Source organism: Lissotriton helveticus, chromosome 2_1 (genome assembly GCF_964261635.1).
Source record: "Lissotriton helveticus chromosome 2_1, aLisHel1.1, whole genome shotgun sequence".
Classification (NCBI taxonomy): Eukaryota; Metazoa; Chordata; class Amphibia; order Caudata; family Salamandridae; genus Lissotriton; species Lissotriton helveticus.
In genome coordinates this window covers 518,002,325-518,027,569 of record NC_136059.1, presented here as the reverse complement: position 1 = coordinate 518,027,569, position 25,245 = coordinate 518,002,325, and the positions used below count along the sequence as shown (strand labels likewise).

Below are 25,245 nucleotides of genomic sequence, written 5' to 3'. Positions count from 1 at the left end.
CGAGCATCTGAACCCAGAAAAGACAGAATCAGTTGTGAGTAGCGGTTGATTTTGCAGTTGAACATACCTTCTCTGCATGCCACAAATATGGTTTTCATAATATTAGGGATCGAGGGTTATTTTTGTGAAGTGTTTCATTATTAAACAGCTATATAAACTCAACAAATTATTTGCTATGAAATGGGTCATTCAATACAAATAGCTGAGTCTTTAATGATCCTTCATTGCACTTAGATAATGGGCCCACTGGAATTTCTGCCCAATGGTCAATGCTGTTTTAAACGGCCCTTCTTAGCAGAATGTCAAACACTTCTGAGAAAAAGGTATGAAAGCAGAACTCGGTGCTCCTGTTTATGCTCAGAATGTTTGAAATTATAGGAGGGGAACGCCTGCCTTAAACAATGGTTTGGAAAATCAAAATATGTATTGCCACAGCTTTTCTGAGTCCTTCTTATGATGCTTGCACGCTCAACTTCTTAAAATGGCCATCGTTTTTTTGGGGAGCCCCTCCTTCTGCTGCAAACCTGATTAGACAAGACCATTGCACATTAATTTAAACTATATTTTCACTGTTCATAATTCCCTCAGTATATTCAGAGGCGCACACATAGTCAAGTAACCAAGGAAACTAGCACAAACCTATCTCCACGAATGAGCTGGCGTTAGCAAAGTAAACACAACCATGAGTTTTTACAGTGACATTCTTATTTGAAATATGACATATCTCACTTAAAATGAAACCATTTAGCACAATGGATTGCCAACCATCCTCTCACATCGCCATCCCACATCAATCATTTCCTCTCAAGCGAAGAAAGAAAATGAAAAACAATGCATTTATTTCCTCACAGTAAATCAATTGGCAATATAAAACCATGTGAATTTTCCTCGTGCATAAAATACTAGATATTTTTTATTCAAAATGTTAAACTGAAAATTTATTGACTGTTCTGCTACTGATTATTCCCTCACATGTGAACATTTTGTAAGCAAGTATAGGTATCACAGTTAAACAGTAGGTGCCTCTAAAACATACCACAGTGACATTCGAATACAAGTCAGATTAAATCAAGCCAATATTCCAGTAGGCCAGTGTGCACTTTTTAACCAATAATCTCAAACATAAAAACTGCCCTTTTTTCTTAAGCTCCATTCCTCTTTCTGACATATTCCTTCCCAGAATCACTACTTTTAAAAGGAAACCAGTTCACTTTCAAGCACGCACTGAAGACAGGTACCTCTGGTGCATGATCCATATTGCTCATTGCAGGACATGCATAAAGTAATACTTGCCACATATCTTAGTATAAATCTAACAGCTGATATTCGTAATATAATTTTAACAAATTATGAACCGCTTTTGGCAAAACAAAAAATATCTAAGGAACTGGGACATCCTACACTTAAGTCTTATAAGGTGATGTAACATAATTAAGATGCAATTTTTCCTAAAATTGTTGTACCTATTTCGTTCTATATCATATAGTCAATGTGTCTTGGTTTTGGAAGATAAAATCTTTATGCTGCAGCTTTATTTTGGTTACGATGTGACACATCAGACACTTATTTAACAAACACTATAGGACCACATCCTCCTGAGCTGGTCTTTCATCTATCTATTGTATATGTCTTCGAGAATATGCACATGGTCCTCTATCACATACGACAGAGCCAAGCTACTAAAATAAAGTATAATTTAAGGTGCTAGTTTCTGCATGTACATTTTGGAGAATCTGGATTAAAATAATTAAGATAGCACAATTCAACAAATATGCCTCCAGTATTATCCCCATTTTTCAATGATCATGGCAGTAGAATCTAAGAAAGAAAAGGGATAAAGGGAGTCATATATATATATATATATATATATATATATATATATATATATTATATATATATATATATATATATATATATATACATATATATATGTCAGACCAGAATCCAAATCTCGTTGGGGGGAAAAGGAATGCGGCACACAAACTGAAGCACACCAATTTATTCGTACACACTGAAACAATGCATTTTGGCTATTCACAAGCCGTTGTCAAGTTGAAAACTTGACAAAGGCTTTTGAAAAGCTGAAAGGAGTCAATTGGTGTGCTTCAGTTGGTGTTCTGCATTCTTTTTTCTTATTGGGATTTAGATTCTGGTCAGCTGTAAAATGGTAGCCGCAAGCGATAACAGCTGTGCAAGCGAAATGCATAACCTGGAATAAAATCAACTACTGGTATTTGCAGACCTCCGAGTGATCTCTTTATTTGTGTATCTAAGAAATTCCTATGTTTGGCGCGCTCCGCCAACTATCAGCCATCCACTGCAGAGGGCGGGGGAAGGCAGAAGGAGCCCTTACCCAGAAATATATTTATATATATATATTGCAAATTACTTTAATTTGTGCTATTATAAGACAGATTTTCGCTGCCTAAAAAATCATTAAAAAAAATATATATATATTTTCAAATTAGGGACTTTGTAGAATAGACAGAGACAATATATGTCTTGAGGAAAATCCATTACTTAAAGCAATATTTCACAGTAGCCATAATACAACAGGTGCAAACTATCATATTTTCAATGTTCATAGCAGTGATGATATAGAAACACAAGTCAAAAATGAGAGTGAATGAATGAATGAATGAATACGCACTTGTATAGCGCATGGATACCCAAGGGCATCCCAGCGCTTTCTGTGACACCTTATCATTCACCCCTGATCATGGAAAGAGAAAAGTCTTCAACTGCTTCCTGAACCTAAGGTAGTCAGATTCAAAACGAATGTAGTCTGGAAGCTGGTTGCAGAACTTGGCCGCGTTGTATGGAAACCGTCGATCTCCCGTCCGGGACCGTTTGATCCTAGGGACTGCAAGTAGTCGTTTATTATTAGATCTGAGAGTCCTATTGGTGCACTTTAAATGCACCATGGACTGATTCAGTGGGGGGCCATTACCAGCGATGGACTTGTGGACGATACACATTGCCTTAAACCTGATTATTTCCTGGACAGGAAGCCAATACAGCCGACTAAGCGCCAACTTAGCAGAATTATGTTTTGGGACCTTCATTAAGAGGCGGGCCGCGCAATTCTGGACAATCTGTAAGATCTTAGTAGTTCCTTGTAGCGCACCCAAGTAGACTGCATTCGCCTGGTCCAGCCAGGATAAAATAAGAGCCTGAACCAACACACGCCTGGCTTCAAATGGAAGGAGAGGAAGAATCTTCCTTATCAACCTAAGAAGACCATAGAAGCTAGCAGCAACTTTACGTGCTTGAACTGTAAAGTTCAGGTTGCAATCAAACCATACGCCCAGACTCTTAATCTGTTTTTTCGGTATAGGAGGGGGCCAAGACAACTAGGCCACATAGGATCTAAATTCATGGGGCCGCATGGCCCAGTATCAGATATTTCTGTCTTGGAACCATTTAATTTAAGAAAGGACAGATCCATCCACTCAGAGGCCTTCACAAGGCAGGAAGTTAAATCCGAATCGGCTTTGTCTTGCTGACTAAGGGACACCACCAACTGGGTGTCGTCAGCATAAGTAACAATATGGATCCCCCAGGGCAGTACCACATCCGCAAGGGACCTCATGTAGATGTTAAACATGGTGGGACTGAAAGAAGATCCCTGGGGAACTCCATACTGCAAAGGAATCTGCTTCGAGAGGACATCTTCTTCAAAGACCGCAAATGATCTGTCTGCAAGGAAGGACTGCAACCATTTCAGGGCAGGACCTGCTACCCCCACCTCCCCGAGTCTTTGAATCATAATTTGATGATTTACAGTATCAAAGGCTGTGTTGAGATCTAGCAAAATGATAGCAGCGCAGCCTCCATTGTCCAAGATTTTTCTAGACTCTTCGACCACGGCAAAAAGGGCGGTCTCCATGCCCTGTTGGCGCCTGAAGCCGGTCTGGGTGGGATGGAGGCAGTTAATATCCTCTAGGAAAGCTGCCAATAAGGTGTTACCATACTTTTCTGCTAGTGTACTAATTCCTGGCAGCAAAGAGATGGGGCGATAATTGGCCCAGTCCTCAGGATCTAAATTAGGCTTTTTCAAAAGAGCTTTGACTCTTGCTTGTTTCCAGAGAAGAGGAACCTGCCACAATAAAAGGGAGGCGTTTATCACGTCCTGAATAACAGGAGAGACGATCTCTAAGACCAGATTGAGAATGGCCGGCGAGGCGGGGTCCGCCGGGGATCCCAATGTAAGTTGCCTCAAAAGTTCCTGCAGGAAAGGAAGGGTCAATGAAGCAAATTCCTCCAGCATGACTTCATGTGTGGGCAATGGAAAATTTGTATCCAGATTGGTTTGCTGGAACGTAGAGTAAATGTTGTAGACTTAAGTGGGGAAGAAATTTGCTATTTCTTCACAGTGCTTTTGAGCATAATCACATTCAATAGGAGGACTTGGAGGGGAAACAGGGATTACACAATTTTGAAAATTTCCAGAGGGGAATTAGATGCAGAAGCTATTTTTCCATGGTAATAGCTAGCTTGAGCAGCTGGTATTTCATGTTTATAAAGCTTAAGTGCTTCTCTATATTTGACCTTGCTTGTCTCTGTAAAATCCTTTCTCCATTTGCTTTCAAATTGTTTACAGGAATGTTTGAGCTGTCTTAGTTCATGAGAGTATCACGTTTTCTTGTTGGGCCCTATTCAATGACATAATTCTTTCTTAGGAAGAGCTGAGTCCATGGAGGACTCCAGCCACCTATTGAAATTGTCATTAGCCATCGTAGGATCAGCGTGAGGTGGAGGAGTAGAATTTATAAGATTAGTTGCCCAGCTTCCACAGAAAGTTTGGACCATGTGCGGCCAAACTTTTTAGTCCTAAAAAACTGCTATAGCCAATCTTGAGGGGTCCAAGTAAATGATAATAACAAATGGTCAGACCATGGCACCGCAATGGACTCAACCAAAGTAATATTTGTAAGATTCGCGAAAAAAGGGTCAAGCAAATGGCCTAAGTTGTGGGTAGGGCCGGTCACAATTTGTTTAAATTGAAACGTTTCTAGGCCTTCAATAAGGTCCTGCGAAGGAGAGAAGTCGAGATCATCAAAATGTATATTCAAATCACCCAAGATCTAAAAATTGGATGTAAGACTCGCCCCATTGGTGACTATGTCTGGGAGATCATTGCAAAAATTGGCCAATGCTTCTGGAGGGCGATATATGAGAATTCCTGAGAAAGTACAAGTACGTGAGAAACTTATACCAAAGGATAGGCACTCACAGTCAGATAAAAGACTAATGGTGGATCTACATATATAAACATTTTTGTATATAATAGCAATCCCACCACCACGGCCACTGACACGATCTTGCCTAAGAATGGTATAATTAGAAGGAAGAGCTTGAACCACATCAGCATCATAATCCTTACTGGTCCAAGTTTCTGTCAAAAAGAGGGCATCTGGGCTTCTCTGTTCTAGAAGCCCAGATGGCTTCTAGAAGCCCATCTCTGGCTTGATGCTACTGATTTGGACACCCAAGCAGCTGCATTGAAAGAGGTTCTATTAGATCTTAACCTAATTCAACAGATTCATCTGCCAACTCATGAAAAAGGCCATCATCTGGACCAAATATGGTCTCAGAATATTCCCCTCTCGGTTTGTTCCATCATTCCCTGTATTTGGTCGGACCACTTTTTGATACACTTCACTCTCGCCATTGTTAGGAGCAAAAAGCAGCCATTTCAAACAGGTGGGAAAGTCAGATTGTGGAAGAACATTGATACTTCAGCTTTTTTAGACTCTCTGAAGGTGTCTCTCCCCCTCATGCCTCAGGACATCAACGGCACGGAAGAAGCCTATTCCAACTGGCTACGTCAGGCAGCAGACGTCCATGCCCCTTGCTCTAACTTTCCCCGCTCCCGCCTTAATGACGCACATAAGTGGTATACATCACTCTTGAAATCTCAAAAGCTAGAAGTTCGTCAAAAGGAGCAGAAATGGCGAACCGGTTATTTGGCACAAGATAAAGCCAATTACTGTAAAGCTCGGAAAGAGTATCAGAAACTTGTCTTGAAACATAAATCTGACTATTTCTCGGAGAAAATAATGAACTCTCAGAATAAATCTAAGGAGTTGTTCAATATTCTAGATGGTCTTAGTGGCAGTGACAGAACGACACCATTGGTCGCTCCCACTCAGGATCTCTGCAATTCGTTGAACTCCTTCTTCCTCAACAAAATCCGTACAATAAAACTAAGTATTTCCACTGTTTTGCCTCCCTCTCTGCTGGATGATACGTATTATAACTGTGAGACGATGGAATCTTTTCCCGTTATTGACGGTGATACCCTTTCTAAATTGTTTGGTCGGGTCAAAGCGGGTTCACCAGACGATATCTGTCCCCCGCACATCCTGAGAGAGGTCGGCACTGTCATTCCTGAAGGTGTACTACCTCTGCTAAATAGTTCCCTCTCACAGGGTAAAGTCGCTGATAATCTCAAGAAGGCTTTACTTATTCCCCTTATTAAGAAAGTAGGAGCTGACCCCCTTGACCCGTTAAATTACAGGCCCATTTCATTGCTGCCGTATTGTTCGAAGCTATTGGAGGCACATGTCTGTGCTAACATGTCCAAATTCATTGAGGAAACAGATTATCTTGAATTTAATCAAGCTGGCTTCCGTTCTTGCCATTCGACTGAAGCAGTTATCCTGGCGGTACAAAACACCCTGAGGCGGAATGCGGATAACGGGACTCATCAGGCCCTGGTCTTACTGGACCTTTCGGCAGCGTTCGACACGGTTGACTATACCATCTTGGTCAACCGTGTCGAACAGGCTGGCCTTAGGGGACCTGCTCTGAGCTGGATCCGTTCATTCATTACGGGCCGCACCCAATCTGTAAGGCTGGGCCCTTTTACTGCTCCCACTACTCCCACCACTTGTGGAGTACCTCAGGGCTCATCTTTGTCACCTCTACTTTTTAATTTGTATCTCCGCCCGCTATTGTACTCCCTAAGAAAGGCGAAAGTTACAATCTTTAATTATGTGGACGATCTGCAACTTATCTTTCCTTTGAACACCAGGGATTCGGTGGTGGAATTCCAAAACACCATGGCACACATTCAGGTTTGGATGAGCTGTAACCACCTGAAACTTAATCCAGGCAAGACCGAACTGGTCTTGCCTGGACAGAGTGTGTTAAGCTGGAGCCCATGCTTTTGGCCATTCAGCATGGGGGCCCCACCGGTTAGATCGTCCTCAGTTAAAAGTCTGGGTGTACTAATTAGCGAAGATCTTTCTTTGAAAAGACAGGTTGGCGCGGTGGTGTCCTCTAGTTTTTTTCAGTTAAAAAGGATAAAAAAAATTGCCTGCTTTCTTTCACAGGTTGCCCTTATTCAAGTCATAATTGCTCTGGTCCTATCCCGGTTGGATTTCTCCAATAGTCTCTACTTGGGGCTTCCAATTGGAGAATTAAAACGTCTTCAGAGGGTCCAGAATCAAGCTGCTAGACTGATTCTGGGACTCTCAAACAGACAATCCATTAGACCTGGGTTGAAGCACTTACACGGGCTTCCTGTTGCGCAGCGTGTGGCATTTAAAACAGGCTGTATCCTTTTTAAATCTTTACAAGACGCTGGCCCTAAATTTATAAAAGATATGTTTCTTAGATATGTTCCCTCGCGTAACCTACGTTCCGCTCAAAAATCTCTATTGACGGTTCCCTCCTATAAAAGGAAGCGCTTAGGTGGTTGCTGCTTTGACCATCTGGCGGCCACCTTCTGGAACTCCCTCCCCTTGCAGCTGAAATTGAGTGACAACCTTCTCAATTTTAGACACTCCCTTAAAACCTGGTTATTTTCGCAGGCCTATTGCTGAGATCATTATTGCTTTCATTTTTAACTGCTGTGTTGTGTTCCCTTCTATAGCGCCATGAAGCCCCTGGGCGTACGAGCGCTTAATAAATATATATTAACATAACATAACATAACAGAAGTAAGTGAATAGGTTTACCTTTGCCTTCTCCAATTGCCAAGGGGACAATAGTGTGAGAAAGCTTAAAATTAAAATTACAAAAAGGACAAAAAATATTCCCCTCCTCCAGAGTGACAGATTGAATATGAATATTGACAGTTAAAGGTTTGTTCTTGCAGTCACTAGAATTTGGCAATGAACTCTTCTTGACAGCTAATCTGAAAATGCAACAAAACAGGACTTAATTGTGCCACATGTCAGAACAAAAATGTAGACTTGATAAATATGTTTGTCACTTATCCACATCTTGCATCGTATTGGGCAAGTATATTTTTAGGATGTCTGACATAAGGAAATAAACAAATAATTCCAATTAGGTCATTAATAGTATTAGAAACGGATGTACTGGAGGACAGTAGCAAATCCCTCTAAAATCTTTAATATCAATCTAAAGGAAAAACAAGAAAAAATTTGGGCTTTTGTGGGGATTCATATTTTAATAATATACTTTATTCAAAGTTTGACAAATAATGATGAGTTAATGTTTCTTTTATTTTACTTACTAATCAAATGGTGTAATGTATTTTGTAAACTTTTTCCACTATCATTAAAAAAAAAAAAAAATAGACGTTGGTGGTAATGGCAGCAGCAGATATCAAAAGCCCCTTGGGAGGCAGCAGGACGGTATCAGTGTAGAGGTGCAAGCATGCAACCTCGAAGAAACAGACACTGCACTGTCATATTCCACATAGGTACCCTCATATAGGCCCAGGTAACTTCGTAACCCATCACCTATATTCATCACCTATAATCTTCCCTACATTACACATATAACTGTTTACAGGGACTGACCTTTTACCTAGATACGACACTGCATTCAGAAGGCGGGATTTCCCTAGTTCGAAATCTCATACATTATGTATGAGGATTTTTGGAAGCACAGCAACTAACATCTCCTGTATAATATCTATGTACAAAGTTCATTCCAGACATCATTCTAAGTCCAACACAGTAATACAGCAACGTAGGACCCCTGGGGAGACCTATGGGTGTATATATACATCACATCTTGCTAAGATAGACAGAGGAGACCAGGACTTCTCGGCCAACACACTGACCAGAGACGCGGAGGTTCCTGCATGCAGATACTCCAGTTTGCAGTGTTCTAACATCCCTTGTGGGGTGTCCAACCCGAGACCAAGTTGTGGTCCCATAATCTCTCACCTCAGGTAATGGGGTTGACTTTATCCTAAAGGGATTCTTGGCTTAACACCTACACACATGCTAGGTACACTTAGGTACATCTAGTTAGGGAGGCATTGTAGGAGTACGCATCTTTTTATTATCATGTATTTTATATATTCATGATTACTGCAAGATGGTAGAGCTTTACTATCCGTTTACTTTCATAGTGCTTCTAATCCTATATATCTGCCACCAGCTAACGGTTGTGGCAGCTCATCTATTTTACACCAGAATAACAACTGTTCAATAAATACTTATTGAAAACGCCTAGCCGGTTTATTCTGTGTATCTCTAAGACAGACAAAGTAAGCACGAGTGACTGAGCGAAAAGTAGTATATTGTTTCCATGTCCTGAGAGATCAGGGTTGTCATGTTTGATGGTTGCCAAGAACTATTCTCTCCTTGGTAACAGGAGATTCTAGTGGCACTGTGAGCTAGCTAGTACTAAAGGCCAACATACCCAGTGGGGGTGCTCAGAATCAGTCTTACACCAATCCTACAGTGTATGCTGTCCAAACACGCAGATCCTGTATAGGTTTTATAGGAGCTACACAACAGCATTAAACCATTCTTTGAAGTTACTCCCATTAAGAAACATGAAGGAGATGATCCTTTAGGGATATCATACAAATATTGTGCAGAAAAGTATATTACTTATGCTGGAGAGTACAATGCATTTTGAATATTGATTGTTATTTTTCAGGGCTGCTGCTTATAGCAAACTTGGCAAGTTCAGTGAAGCAATAAAAGACTGTGAGGCAGCAATATCAATTGAACCTAGCTACAGCAAAGCCCATGGAAGAATGGGGTAAGAAAAATGGATGCTCCTAAGCATGACCCTGATATTATGGAAGATTTCCTTCTCGTATTTACATGGGCTAGACCAGATATGCCATTACTCAAATGTGATCTGGAACAGCTGAATGCAGTAGCACCATTTGCTTTTACTGTGGATGAGGATAGCCTTCGTGAGATGTGTACATTTGCTTTACTTATACGTTGTTGGTCATATTTGTGTAAGTACACTATCTCATTTTTTATTCGATGCTTTACAAGGACTATTTTGCCCATGGCTTCCTATGACAGGGAATGGGATATTGCCTACTGGGAAAGGGTATACGGTTGGTGTTTGTGACAGGACCATGTATATATGAGGGGATTCTGAAGTTTTGACCAAATCATTGGTTGGAACGGGAGTGTACCCTGCATGCTATACATGCATTTACTCTTGCCCTGAGTGCCCGACTACATGTAACACTTTTATCCTGAGTTTAAATATGGCCTTGCCTGAGCAGAGCCCTATACCTATCCATGGTAAAGTGAGGTCAAGAATCTGTTCCATGACCTGGAAGGACACACTAAGCATACCCTCACAGCTGACATAAGATGTGTTACATAAAGCAGTTGTGGTAGCATACCGAGTTTTGTGAATCATTGGTCTGAACCAGGCCGTTTTCTGTGGGAGAGGAGAGTGTGGTTTACCGACCCCACTCTTGTAAAGTTCCTCTTTAGTGGGACCTCCAGCCCCTTTTGCTGACGTACTATATGTGTGTTGAGTGTGCATATGTGCGTTAGATGTGTAGGACACATGTGGAAGAATGACTGTTTGGTAAGAGTCTGAGTACTGAGACTGGTCAGATTCATTTTGGATGCCCCGTAGTTTAGTGTGGCACAGATGAAGAGAGGGTACACCTTCCCTAGACTGTGGAGATTTACTGACTGCATACCTGTGGCTCAAGGATAGCGATCCAAACGCTGAAGTAAGGGAGGACAGTGATAGGGCAACCCGTAGAAATTAAATGAGGTCTGTTTTTATAACAAAGGGATGCTGATTAGTTCTTTTTGAGCACCGCTATTTGGTAGATGGTAGGGGGAGGGGTTGGTTAGTGGTTTCCCTACTTAAAGATAAGATTTCTATCTGCACTTTTGAATGTCTCGAATTACTGATTCAGGAAGGCTGATAACAACTACATGCAGAGATCTCATGCTCCATTGTGCCTTTGTTTTGGGTACTCCTGCTAGGAGCCATCTTATTACAGCCTGCGGTGAGAGCCATGACCTTGCACAAAACCTATGTCTGGAGGACTGCCAGAAAAATTACATTTGAAAGAACTCCTCTAACTAGTTCCAAAGCCTTAGATAGGGGATCCGCACCCTTTGTCTGGAAAATGTGTATAAAAGTGATTTCCATGCCTCCTCTCTTGTTTCAGGGTCCAAGTTGTTGACCAAGGAAGGGAGCACTCAGCAGAGTGCTCAACTTGCTGCCTGTTTGTTCATGACTGGTGTCTACCAATGCAGCCAGTCTCCCAGAGGGGAGGGGAAGTTACCAGATGTCTGCAACTTGCTGGAGAAGCGGAGTGTCTACCTAGAGTTTAGAACCCTGCCTGCTCACAAAATAAATGAGTGTGTCTGATGACTCTACAGGAAGAGATACCGTCCAGAAGCAGAAGCCCAGTATGTTCCCAGCATGATGAACAGCCATAGGAAGCTAACTACCAGTGGCAACAAAGCCATTAGCTGACCTGGTTCATATTGCGAACAACAACAGGAACCTCTTGAAAGCAGACAGAGTACGTGAAGCATTAAAGACATAGTAAGTAACACACATGTGGAACACATTTTGGTTGGGTAATACAACCATTTACATAATTACAAAAATAAAACCGGTAGAAGTGAATGATAGTCAAGAGGCTAAGGGCCAGATGTACGACCATTGGCAATTGCGACCCGCAATTTGCGACTCGCAATTGCTAATGTACAACAGTGTCTGAGACACTGTTTGCAATTCCCAATGGGGTCGCAAATTGCAAGCCTAATGCATATTAATGAGGCTGTCGCAGTTTGCGACACCATTGGGAATTGCTGGCACTCGCAAGAATGGTGGCCTGTTGGGGTCAGCAGACCTCCATGTCATTGACTGCTTTTAAATAAAACAGTTTAAAAAAAAAATGCAGCCCGTTTTCCTTAAAGGAAAACGGGATGCATTTAAAAAATGTTAAATGAAACATTTTTTTCAATTTTTTAAGGGCAGGTAGTGGTCCCTGGGACCACTGCCTGCTATGAAACATGTTTGTGCACCCGTTCACAAAGGGGAAGGTATCCCCTGGGGACCACTTCCCGTTTGCACATGGTTTACCATCCTCTCGAAGAGGGTGGTAAACTGCGATTCATTCTTACATAGGGTTCAGACTCACTATTAAGAAGGGACGCCCTTGGAAGGGCCCTTCCTTATAGCGAGTTACTAACCCTATTTTGCAAGTCGCTATTTAATTGGCGACTCGCAAAATAGAGTTAGTACATGGGCCATAGCTTTTTGCATGCACAAACGGGTCTAAAACCCATTTGCACATGCAAAATTCATTCGTACATCTGGCCCTAAGAGAATCGTGAAGACAGCAGTACATTCAGTTTCTATACCGTGTGCGATACATCAAATAAACAATAAGTAAACAATAGACAGGGAGGAACATCAGGGATCACAAGGAGATAAGATGATGCAGCGGCCAGTCAACGACCAACCATAAGCAACATTATGTCATCTGGCGCTCCTACTATTTACTTGAAACACTGGTGGTGTCTCTGCCTGACTTTGATACACCAAGTAAGAGGAGCCATAGCTGCTGACATGTGGAAGCCGTGATCCTACCAAAGCACTGCTGAAACAACTGCAAAACCTGGACATCCACCTGTATCTGTCTGGGAAGGCCACAACTGCTGAAGATGAGCACCCCACTGTGTAGGCTTGCTGAGCAGATCTTTGCCCTGCAGTCTGAGTCCCAAGAGACACCGCAGGTGGGATCCTGCTTCATCGAAGATACTACTGCAGAAATAGGTTTGCAGAATGCAGTGCCAGAGCTCCAAGAACTGCATCTCCACCATGCAAGCGAAGCGGGGCTTAGCCATGAGAAGGCTAAAAGAGTTACTGCACAGAAATACATTTGCAGCAAGAACACTAGCCTTGTACTAGTGTGACATCTTTGTGGCTAGAACTGTTGAACCGTTTTATGCATTAGCCACTGGGGTAATCCAGAGTGAACTGCACCTGTTCCTAATCAATGAGTATGCCTTTTGTAAACTGCTAGCTACTTCGGTCCCATCTGAACAGTCCTTGATCAACAAGCACGAAGAAAGCATCAAATCTTGGCTAGTTGCTGCCAGTGACAGTCGTGACCCCAATAGGAAAGTCAAAACAGTCAGAAACCATGATGCCCATTGCTGGTTCTCTGAAGACTTAAAACTAAGAAAACTCACCCTCCTCCGCGCTGAGCGCGACTGGAGATGAGACTATTCCTTAGAAAAAAGAGTCCTTTATCTAACTCTACTTAAACAGCATAAAAAGGCCATTCTACAAAATATTGAACTCACCAACAGATCTAAGGACATCTTCACTATTGTTGATGAGCTATCTAAAACACGAAGTCAAGGCGAAGCTCGCCCCAACTCAAGCACTGTAGGACTCACCCAACACCTACTTTATTGATGAAATATCACCATCAAAACTAGTATTCCTGCTTCCTCTCCCCCTAACGCCCAACTACCCTCGCTCAGGAACTCTCATTCCTTGAAGCAGTTCCCCCTATTACCAAAGAAGTCTTCTCAAATCTACTGATGAAGGCTAGATCAGGCTCTCTGAGGGACTGCTGCCCCCCGCACATTTTAAGGGAAGTTTTCCTCTCATGTCCTGACCCGCCTCCCAGCACTACTGAATCTCTGTCTCACTCAGGGGTCAGTCCCCAAGGCATTTAAAGCAGCAGAAATGATCCCCCTTCTGAAGAAAGTAGGGGCTGACCCTCTAGCTCTCACGAATTACCGCCCCATTTCCTTACTTCCTTTCCTGGCCTAGATCCTTGAAGCCCACGTTGCAAACTGTCTATGTTCTTTTATTGAACAAGCCCACTTTCTTGATCTCCATCAGGCGGGCTCCCGACCATCTCACTCCACTGAGGCTGTGATCTTTATTGTTCTAGATGAGTTAATGAATGGGGCAGATAGGGACAAAACACAGGCCCTGGTGCTCCACGAACTTTTAGTCGACCGCATCACAACGCAGGGATACAGGGCCTGCCCTCAAGTGGCTCACATCTTTTCCATAGGATTGCTTGCAAGCGGTACGCATCAATCAATTACATTCCTCGAAAGTTAAATTTACATACAGAGTACCGTAGGGCTTCCCCTATCGCCACACCTTTTTAACTTGTATATGTTTCCACTTATTCATTCCTTGGGTGAAAGGAATGTGTGCACCTTCAATTATGCTGCTGATCTTCAACTGATCTTCGATATTGACAATTCTCCTGTCTCCGTTTCCAACTTTCAGACAACTGTGCGACACATTAGTAACTGGATGAACGGCAATCACTTGAAGCAAAATCCAGATAAAGCCCTCTAACCCCTGGAACTCCAACTTCTGGCCGCCAGAGTTGGGAAATCCCCCCTTCCTTCCAGATCTATCAAAAGCCTTGGCATCACTATTGACAGCGAACCTTTGATGAAATCTCAGATTGGGACCGTGGTTTCCACCTGTTTCTTCCAGCTCCGGAGGATCAGGAGAATTAGATTTCCTACCACAGATGCCCTGACCCAAGTAGGACTGGCCTTAGTCATCTCTCACATTGACAATGCCAACTCTCTCTATTTTGGTATACCAGCCTACCAAGCTAAAAGAATGCAACTGGCAGAAAAATCAGGCAGCTAGATTATCACCATCCCAGATGGCACCACGTCACCCCAATCATGTAAAAGTTACACTGGTTACTGGACGAGTGCATTCAAGTTCGGATGCATTATTTATATTCAAAGTGCTCCATGGCAAATGTCCAGAGAAATACCCCTACCCGGAATCTTAGGTCCTCACACTTCAACCTTTTAGTTACTCCTTCTTTCAATCATAAGAAACTGGGGGGGTCTAAGATTCACAGTCCTGGCCCCAAAATTCTGGAATTCCCTTCCTCATGATATCAGAGCAACAACTTCGTGCTCTCAATTAAGGAAGATTTTAAAGACCTGGCTCTTTTGCCAAGCATACGAATGAACTCCTCAGCGGCAACACTCCCTGGATCTTAGCGCCATGAAACCGCTTGGTGTATGTGCGCTCAATAAATACCTTTAACATAACATAACATGCCAATATTTCATATTTCATATGAGTCATTGTAGACATTAAGAGAACTACTAAAATGGGGATAGCGCACAGTAGAGGGAGTATTGCTTCCCTGAGAACAGCAGAGAAGTGTTCAACCCTGTAACTCTAACCCAATTGAATTGTGAATTATTTTGTTTTGAGGTTAAAGAACTTTCTTTTTTGTAAGATAAGCATTGGACTGGGCTATAAGTTATTGTGTCTGTTGGTTTACTGGTGCGTTCTGTCTTCCCTCGCTAACTCACCGAAAAAGCCTTAGACTGCTCACCGTTACTACCTTGAGAATCAAATGCAGAGAGAATGTACTTGGCCCAGTTTGCGGAGCTATAGTAGGATGGACACCAGAGGAAAATGACTTCAACCGCCAGGGTTGTGGCCTCTTAGCTCTGTCTGCTCTGTGAGTCCCTCCCAATCCTCCCCAGAATTGTTCTTACAACGTCTGTTCCAAGTAGGACATTGTAGCCAGGCATATTTCCTGCTTTTCCATCCAGGATCTTCGATCCATGGATCTTGGCAGAGGTAAAGAGAATATTTATTTAAAGGTTTCTATAGCATAGTCAATATACATCCAGGAAAATACAATTCCATCTTTAAATTTCTCCGTGAAGGAACTGGATCCTTGAAGTTCAGCTCCCTCTTAGACACTTTCTCTCCCTTATCTGTTCTCCTTTGCTTTCTATTACTTACTCTCTCTTCCTTTCACTTCTTCTTGCCCTAGTTTTCTCCTCCTTGCCCCTAGCAAGATTGCAGTATGCTTTTCAGTTCTTCTAGGAAGTGCAGTACCTTTGGCCAAGACATTTGCAGACAAGATGCATCTTTTTCACCAAGACTAAACCAGACAGGGCAACTAAAATCAGTTATGCCTTCTTTGGAGATGAACATAAGAAAAGTTTCAGCTTTACATTTGTGGTACAAATCTCTGACTGTGAATTGCCTCATTTCTTGATTATGGTAGAGAAATTCTTGAACTTATAAATGCGATTATTTCAAATGTATTCATTTTTGTAGAGCTGTTAAGGACTCACACTACGATGAGGATGCTTCAGAAGGCTAAGGAGTGCAGACGGGAGGAGGAAGGAAAAATGGACAGCTGGGCAGTTTATTATGGAGCTCAATATGTTCATATTCCATGGGCAGACTAAAACAGGTTGATCTTCAGAGTTCGAGTTTGAGGTGCCACAAGAGACCATTCCAGAAGGTGGAACCTTCAAAATGCAGAGATGTACTCCCACAACAATTTGCTTTGTCTGGCTCAAAATGGGGATTTTTTTGCGGGTAGCCGATCTAGATGTCTGGTATTTTAGGAGACCGCTATGTACAGGCGAATATAGCATGTTACAACGCGTGGATTCACAACACGGTTGTTACAACGACCGAGTTGTTACCACGCGTGTCATGACATCGCAAGTCGTAACGACTTGCTCTAGGGGGGGCGCTGGACTTAGGAATAGTATTAATTAATATTCCTACTCCAGTTTGTGCAACAGAAGGGAATGTGTTGGATTTAAAATCCAACACATTCCCTGGTGTTGCACGCCCCATACAGCAAGTTGTTGTTACAACTTGCGATGTAATGGCACGCGTGGTAACAGCGCGGTCGTTGTAACGGCTAGGTATTAAAGTGAAAGTTTGAAAAATGCTTTGAGTGGCAGGAAAAATGTCCAGAATTCACACATTCATGTATTGGTAGTATCCAGTGCATGTTCATTATTTCTGGGGTCATTTTTTTCCCCCTTCTCTTTATCAAAGATTTAGACATAGTACAGTCGGCATAACAGCCATGAAACATTGTGAGGTTTTCCATTACAGTATACTGAGCAAATGGCATGCAATTTATTTTCCAGGTATCAATATTAGTCAACACGTTGATCCTGAAAGTTATATTAATAGTGAAAAAGAAGGAGCAATTAAACAAATAAACAACAAAGTTACGAATAGCATTGGCATAGAAGTTTAACAGACATGTGTATGATTGGGTTCATCACATCAGAGGAGGACAGCGAACCTGATAGTTAAGGAAATTGCGATCGTTTGATAGAATAGTATTGGTGGTCTACATGCAGTGCAGCACTGGAATTCTATAGTGATGGACCAGGTGCATCATCATCTAGCCTGGCCGCAGTTGCCTGAGTGCGCAGAAACTGCGTCTGTAGGAGCCAAATATCTTTTAGTCGTGATTGTATGGGCATTAATTCCCAGTATAGGGTGAGATGGTCCTGGCAATGAACTGCATCTGCAAGCCAGTCAGTTACCCGCTGCAAAGCACGACATCCCCATCCTCTTTGCCACTCTGTGCTTAGTCAAGAGTAGGAGAAGCACAGTCAGCCTATGCCTGTCCAGTGGTACCTTTTGCGTAAATCCCAATTGCGCCATCTGGGGGGAGCGCTCAAGGAGGATTATCAAAATGCTATCAAGTATGGTAAAAATCTCTCCCCAGTACCCAGAGATGCCCTGGCATGATGAGGCCAGATGCAAGAAGTTGGCGTCTGGAAGATGGCACCTATTATAACTGGAGTGCACACTAAGTCCCGTTCTCACCATACTCACTGGGGTATATTATAGTCTATGAATACATTTAAAGTGGATAAAGCGAAGGCGATAGGTAGGGGACAGAGCACATGCCTGCGCACAGTATTAATGCCATTGCGTGTCAGTTAGTGGTGGTGTGATGTTGGTAGCCCAGGCTGCCCTGCTGTTCAGGATGCGTGTTGGTGACGAGGTTTGCATGCTGGTGTAAAGTTTTGTGACAAGCCTACCTGATGAGGAAGAAGTAAGAAACGCTTCCAGCACCTGAAATGTTAGCGGAGCATTGGAAAATGTTGTATGTAATGCGCACATAGCAGCCCACAATTGGTAATATGTAAATATTTAGAGCACTGTGGCAGTGTCGGCTTGCAACACGTCCTGTGCTGCTGTAAATATATCATTGGGATAGATTGCGCCCATGGAAGTGAGACCAGGCCTACGCAACTTGAAACAGGTACCTGGCACAGAAGGCAGCAAGGGGTGTCCTACAAGTGGCACAGAGGGTGCAAAAAGATGGCCTACTTTAGCCCGACCGTGCAGGCCATCATGTCTTCTTGCGTATGCAGGCGCGTCGGGGTCTGGATCAATGCCATTTGCAAAGGGCAGGGGGCTACATGGTCACATTCAGGAGCCATGTGTGCCATAAATAGCGTCGGAAACAGCCAGTGATAAGCGAATGGGGCCTGAGGACAAAATTAATAAAGGTCTAGATCTAGGGCGTGTCAGAATCTCCCAGGCAATACGCGGTTGAGAGCCTGAACAAGCCAGTGAAATAAGACGAGAGCAGAGTTGGTGGCGAAAATATGAAGTTAGGGGGAGCGGTAGACTTATAAATAGGTAAGAAACTTAGGCAGGATAATAATTTTTGCTACGGCCAGGTGTCCTATCCGGGATAACGGGAGATGTTTCCATCTAACCAGTCTTTCACCCAGCTAGTGCTAAGTCACCTGTAATTAATATTCCACAGTTCATCAATATTCCTACTAGGCCATATCACCAGATATTTGATTGCACCCTCCGCCCAGACAAGGTAAAATTATGAAACAGTTTTAGGGGGAGCCTCTGTCAACCGGAACATAATGGACTTAGTCTAATTGATGTCAATGCCTGACACTCCTCCAAACCTGATAAATTCCCTGATAAGCGGGTCAAGATTGATTTATGGATTTTTGACGTACAAGGTGACATCGTCCGCATATAGCGACACCAAAATTCTACGAGAAAAGAACGCCAGGCCATGCCAGGTGTTAACGCAGACGGGATGTGAGCGACTCCATCGCGATCACAAAAAGAATAGGCGAGAGGGGACATCCCTGTCGTGTGCCACTGGATATCACAAAGGGGTGGGATACGCAAACATTAATGTGCAGATGGGTTACGACTGAGAACAGAGCAGTCCTACTGATTTGAAGAAGGAGGCGCCTAGACCAAGGAGCTCAAGAGGAGCAAAGAAGTGTGGCCATTTGAGGGACTCAAACTCCTTAGTTGTGTCTAAAAATATGGCTGAAATTGTTAGAAAAAATGGACGGTTGCATTACATTGGATTTTGTTTAACTAGGTAATGAGTGTTTGAAGTATTTTATTAGCTTGTGCCTGTGAAGTTAGCTTTGTTAAGTGTAGTAAAGTAACCAAGTGTTTTCAGAGGCACAGGCAGCCTTGCTACAGTGAAAAATATGTTTGAGGCCCTTTTCACAGTTGCATTTAAAACTATTAAATACATATGCCCTACTTTTAAATACTTTGCACCCTGCCTTAAGGCTGTTAAGGTCTACCTTTGGGGTTACTTTCTACCAGTTAAAAGAAAGATAAAGGACTTGCAAAAGGGTGATTTTGACATGGTAGTTTTAAAATTCTTACCTAGGCTGCTTGGCAGAGTCATGCTTTACATGATCACTTTGGTTATGGCACAATTAGTGCTGTAGTCCACTAGTGCTATTTGCACCGGGCCTGGTTAGCAGGGTCCCTTTGTACAGAGTCCAAAAACCAACAACATCAGTCCAAAATGGGGGTGAACATGCAAAAAGAGGAACTTTCTTACACGGGTGACAGCTGAACACTGGTAGTAGTAGTAGTAGTAGATAAAGGAGAGACATCATTATATAATGGTGCTTTTGAATTCCATCTTTACTGAGGCAGTGTTCCAGCACACAATAAGCAACTCTTTTGATGGCCACTGAGGGTTTGAGTAGTGTCAGGACACATGAGAGACCCTGATCTCTGGCAGCAAGCAGCTCTACTCTGATATCAACAATGGACTGTTTCCATGCTCACAGTTACATTAAATAAGACGTCAAGACGATCAGAAGATATGTTGTCTCACTGTTAGAATCCTTCTTATTTACACACGTGATGTTACAGCTTTTATACACTACTTTGCTTTCTAAGAGTCTCTCAAGATATTTTGTTCCTTGTGGTATGCTATCCAAAGTGTGGCTGACTTTTGGTGCTGTGGTTGTATTAATGTTTTTGTTTTCTTGATTGTTCAGCACAGAGTGGGAATATCACATTATCATCTGGCCTGGCCCTCCTGGTCTTGATCTATGTTTCCTTACTCATGTAGAGTATGCCACTTGGAAATACATTTATAATTGTAAACTTGATGTATTAAACTGGGTATTTTAGTTTTTGTGTGTGTTTTGTATTTCAGTGTGTATATAATTTATTAACTATATGTGATTCTATTGAATAAATAACTATTTTTTGTATATTTGTTTGATGAGCAAAGATTTTTGTACAGTTTGCACTATCGTCAGATCCTATTCTGCCTAGGGGGATTTTATTGGTGTTATAGGGCCTTGTGGTGCAATGCCGTTGTAAGGGGGTGCACGTATGAGAGCTGATATGAGGGTAATAATGGCCAATAGTCGTTCGTTAGTGGAAGAGGATCGTTATTTATTGCACGATCAACAAAGTAAACAGCTAGTTCAGTTAGTCTTTGGCTACACAATGAAGGGAAGCAAGCAAGGTCCTCAAGTTTCTTTTCACTTGGTCCGGGTATTCTTGTCTTGGTTCCGCGTCTCAGTGACATGAAAAATAAGGAGAAAACAATCCGACCATTACTGATACATCCTAGTGCTTCGTAGAGAAGGAGGGGGAAAAGGGGGAGTGAGGAGTCACCGGGGCCCGACACCAAACGTAAGCAATGTTTATACTGCTTTTTGTCCCAAGGGAGACAGCATTACCGAGAGTGAGACACACAGCGGGTGCAGTACCGGGTCCTCCCTTATCTGTTCCCACCCCGTGCGACAAACAATCCCTGTAAACGTCCCCGTACCTTGTCCAGCCACACTTCCCCAGAAGTGCGGCAGGGCGGCTCGTGGTGACGGTGGCCTCCCGGTGTACTCCTGGTCCCCTCGTCTACTTCTCGTCCTGGCAGCTCGTCGGCTTCTCGTCCTGGCAAGGCGTCTGCTTCTCGTCCTAGTAACGCGTCTGCTTCTCGTCCTCGCAACGCTTCTGGAACGGCGGTGAGCTCCTGTCTCCCTTCTCCGGCTTTCGCGCTGTGCTGTTCCGGGCGCTCTTCCTTATCCGCCTCCTCTGGTGCTGATTGGTCGTAATCGCTAGACGTCAGAGGAGCGGACTCCACCTCCTCCGGGGAGATCCAGGCTGCATTAAAGGGACAGTAGGGTTCCTGAGGACGGGGCGGAAAGGAACAATAGTTAAGTTCCCCGCCTCGTTCCACGCTGACACCAGTGGCCCCGTGACAGCCGTATAACTGGCTAATGTATCAAATTGAAACTGTTCTCTTTAAAATTCTGTGTCAGACGTGTTATGTAACAAGCACATCTCCTTAAGGTAAATTTTACCCAAACAATATTTTTTAAGAATATTCAAGATTTAATACATTGCTCATCTGACATCTCTACTGTTACCAAACCAAATGTTGTCACTTATTAAATGTAATAGGGTAACCCAATGTTATCCCATAGGAGATTGAGGCCTCACAGTAATGAAAAATTAAATAGATTTTTTTTGCACTACACAGGCATGTAAAACTTAAAAGTACATGTCCACCCTTTTCAATACAATAAACCCTGCCTTATGGGCTGTAGGGCCTACCCCCCTCAATGGGCACCGCCGGCTGCCCTGCCCAGCGGAACTTTCTCAGACATTTTCTTTAAATGTTGTTTCAAAGTCCAAAGATAAACCGAGATTCGGCCCTATCCACTTCTTGTATCCAAACTGGGATACAGATATATACGCACTGAACAAAACAAAGGTTACAGGTGTGTTATAAATAATTAGGAAATAGAATTTAAAAAACCTTAGAAATTCACTGAAAAAAACCAAAGGCTACAGTGACGTTATAGTTAGATTCAGATTTTAAACACACAAAACCACAGAAATGTAGCTGTTCTAGTTACCTGACCCAACTATAACTTATGCCCCCACAATGCACATCACATATTACATCACTCATGACATGGTCAGTGACATTACTAATGACATCTCAAATGACATCACTGATGACATCGTCCAGTGAGTATGTTCCGTAAAAGTTTCTGAGACTTAAAGATATATACTAAGCCACTGCCTAAGTTAAATTACTATTCTTTCTGTACTACTAATGAGCGATACTATTTCTAACATTTCATCTGATCTCTAATCCTGTTTTTAAAGCAGTTGTATTATTTATCAGTCAACTAGTCTCTACACTGAGACATGTCCCCTGCTGATGTATGTGTCTGGTCGTGCTTTGTGACATTCTAAGCTGTTCATTGAGACTTCATTCCATAGTGCTGGCTGGGTATAGTTCTGTTTTATGACATGCTGCTCAGTTTCCTTAGACCTCTGTCCTTTTACTAGTAGATTGCAATAAATGAATCTGTTCACTAAGAGCTTTCTCTATGATGATAGCTCAGTGAAGTAGAAATTTACAACAGACTGAACACTCTGCTCACACTTTTCTCCAGGATGAATAATAATTTTACAAGTGGTTTAACACACAGTACCCTGTCCACTAAGACCTCTCTACTGGTTATATTTTGTAGTGGTTCATGTAAATTTGACATTTGTGCTAAAACCTCTTTCCAGGTTCATAAGTAGTCGTATTGTGGCTTGCAATAGACTAGCCTATGCGGTTAAACGTTTTACTTTGGTCATTTGTGTTTAGAGTAGTGGTTCAGAAGAGACAGGACTATCAACCGAGACCTGTTTCTTAGCTGATAAGTGAGTTCATTAGTTGATAAGGTTAAAGTTTACTCAGTGTTGTACGCCTCTCACCCGTATTTTCTTGTAATTTAAAACAATTTAAATGGTATTTTATGAAGTATGTTGAAGTTTACTTTGCTGGATAATGTCATTTGAGATGTCATTAGTGATGTCACTGACCATGTCATAAGTGATGTAATATGTGAGGTCATAAGCAGAGCATTGCCGGGGTGTGAGTTATAGTTAGCTCTTATAACTATAAATGCAGAATTTCTATGGTTTTGTGTGTGTAAAATCTGAGACTAACTATAACGTCTCTGTAACCTTTGTGTTTTTTCAGTACATTTCTAAGGTTTTTTTTAATTTTATTTCCTAACTATAACATCGCTGTAACCTTTGTTTTTTTACAGTGCATTTCTACGTTTTTTTAAATTCTATTTCCTAACTATAACATCCCTGTAACCTTTAGTTTTTTTAGTGAATTTCACCATTTTATTTCAATTTAGACTGATCTACAATTTCACCTGTAAGTTCAATGTAGTAGTATACATTTTTAAAAAGTTTATAAATACATTTTATTCACACAGTAATTCTTATTATGCATTTTAATAGTAACAATTAACAAATCAGGTAAGGTAATTTATGTAGTCTTTCTATAAATGCAATACACCAGGGGCCAGATGTAGGTAGCCTAATACCGGTCGATAACGGCCGAAATGACCGAATTTCGTCCGTTACCAAACTGTATTAGGCTTTTCAGATGTAGGTGGCATGATTGTAGGATTCAGTATTTTACCAAATCGGTAACTTAAGGAATCGGTAAATTACCGAATTCTTAACATACCGATTCGGTAAACTACCAAATCCGTAATGTAGGGAGCACTCGAATGAGTGCTTTTCCCATTTTAGGATTCGTTATTTACCACCAACTACAAGTTGGTGGTAAATTTTGAAAACCCTAAAAGAAGCAATTTTTGGCAATTTATAACAGTGACATGTGACAGACGCATGTGCACCCATTCACTATTGAGGGGTGCAACAGGGTGTCAAAGTGACACCCTGCCACCCTTCAATGTGTTCCCCCTTTTACCGAATCAGTATTTAATGATTCGGTAATTTCCATTCATTCCTATGGGCCTTCAGGCCCATAGGAATGAATGGGAATTACCGAATCGGTAAATACCGAATCGCACAGATTCGGTAATACTTACCGAATTTTTACCTACATTGCATTTACCGATTCTAAAATACCGAATCGGTAAAATTCGGTATTTTAGAATCGGTAAATGTAGTTTACCTGCATATGGCCCTAAGTCTTTCTATTTTTTTTATTCATTGTATGGATCCGCGGATCTGCCGTAATTCTAGGAACACACCCAAACCTCAGCTTCTCATTGGATACAATAAATCTCTACTCATGCACATTGTAAACCACACCCTAAATCAGTTTTTGGTTTTTCACATCTCTCCTGAGACAGACTGAAAACCACAGCTCCATCCTGTTTTTTAATTTTCTCTCAAAAGCGCTGAGTTTTAAAGTCAGGGTGCCTTCTGCTGAATATAGAAGTGAAGGGGAACAACAGGACGAAGAAGAAGAAGACTTACCACCTTCAAAGATGTCCTTTGACGTTTGGATATATTTTTCCATCCCTTCAGGAGAGAAGAAAGTTGTTCCAAAAATTGTCCAGTGCAATATATGCAGAAAAAAACTGTTGAAAGGTATGGGGAAAAAGTATTCACATTGCTCATCTTTTATGTGGCAACACCTGAAAACCATACATACAAGTATGTATCACAGGATGATGAGAGAGAGGGAAGGTGGTGCATCATCTCCAGCTGCTCGACCATCAATGGGGCCCGTACCACCTGACCAAATGGTTACCATCCCCGCTGTTTCACCAAAGCTACAAGATATGGTAAATTATTTTGGCAAATGACATATTCCAGTTGCACTAAAAATGGCATCTGTTGCCCAGTTTATGGAGGCTGTCATCAAGCATAATTGTTTTTTTTTTATATTTCTTTTTATTGAAAATTAACAAAGAACACAGCAAGGTATCAGATATTTACATCAAGCAAATGGACTGTGCAATGGCGGATCATCGATCGAAGCGACATTTAACTCGAAAATAGTCGTGGAAAAGGGGGGGTAAGAGAGGAAGAAAACAAAATGAAACTGTAACATAATATACAATCAGGATCAGGGGGAAAGCGGGAGATCAAGTGTAATTGGTTCAGGTGGTACACATATACCTCCTC

At 42.1% G+C, this 25,245-nt stretch overlaps 1 protein-coding gene across 2 annotated transcripts in view; it reads left to right on the top strand.

Annotated features, from left to right (window-relative positions):
• SGTB (small glutamine rich tetratricopeptide repeat co-chaperone beta) overlaps window positions 1-25,245 on the top strand; it is a 118,059-nt gene that overhangs the window by 55,812 nt on the left and 37,002 nt on the right. For both annotated transcript variants that reach the window (XM_078675164.1, XM_078675163.1), the window contains exon 6: window positions 9,877-9,981. In XM_078675164.1, coding sequence (XP_078531290.1) covers window positions 9,877-9,981 — 105 coding nt within the window. The remainder of the gene's footprint in view (window positions 1-9,876; window positions 9,982-25,245) is intronic.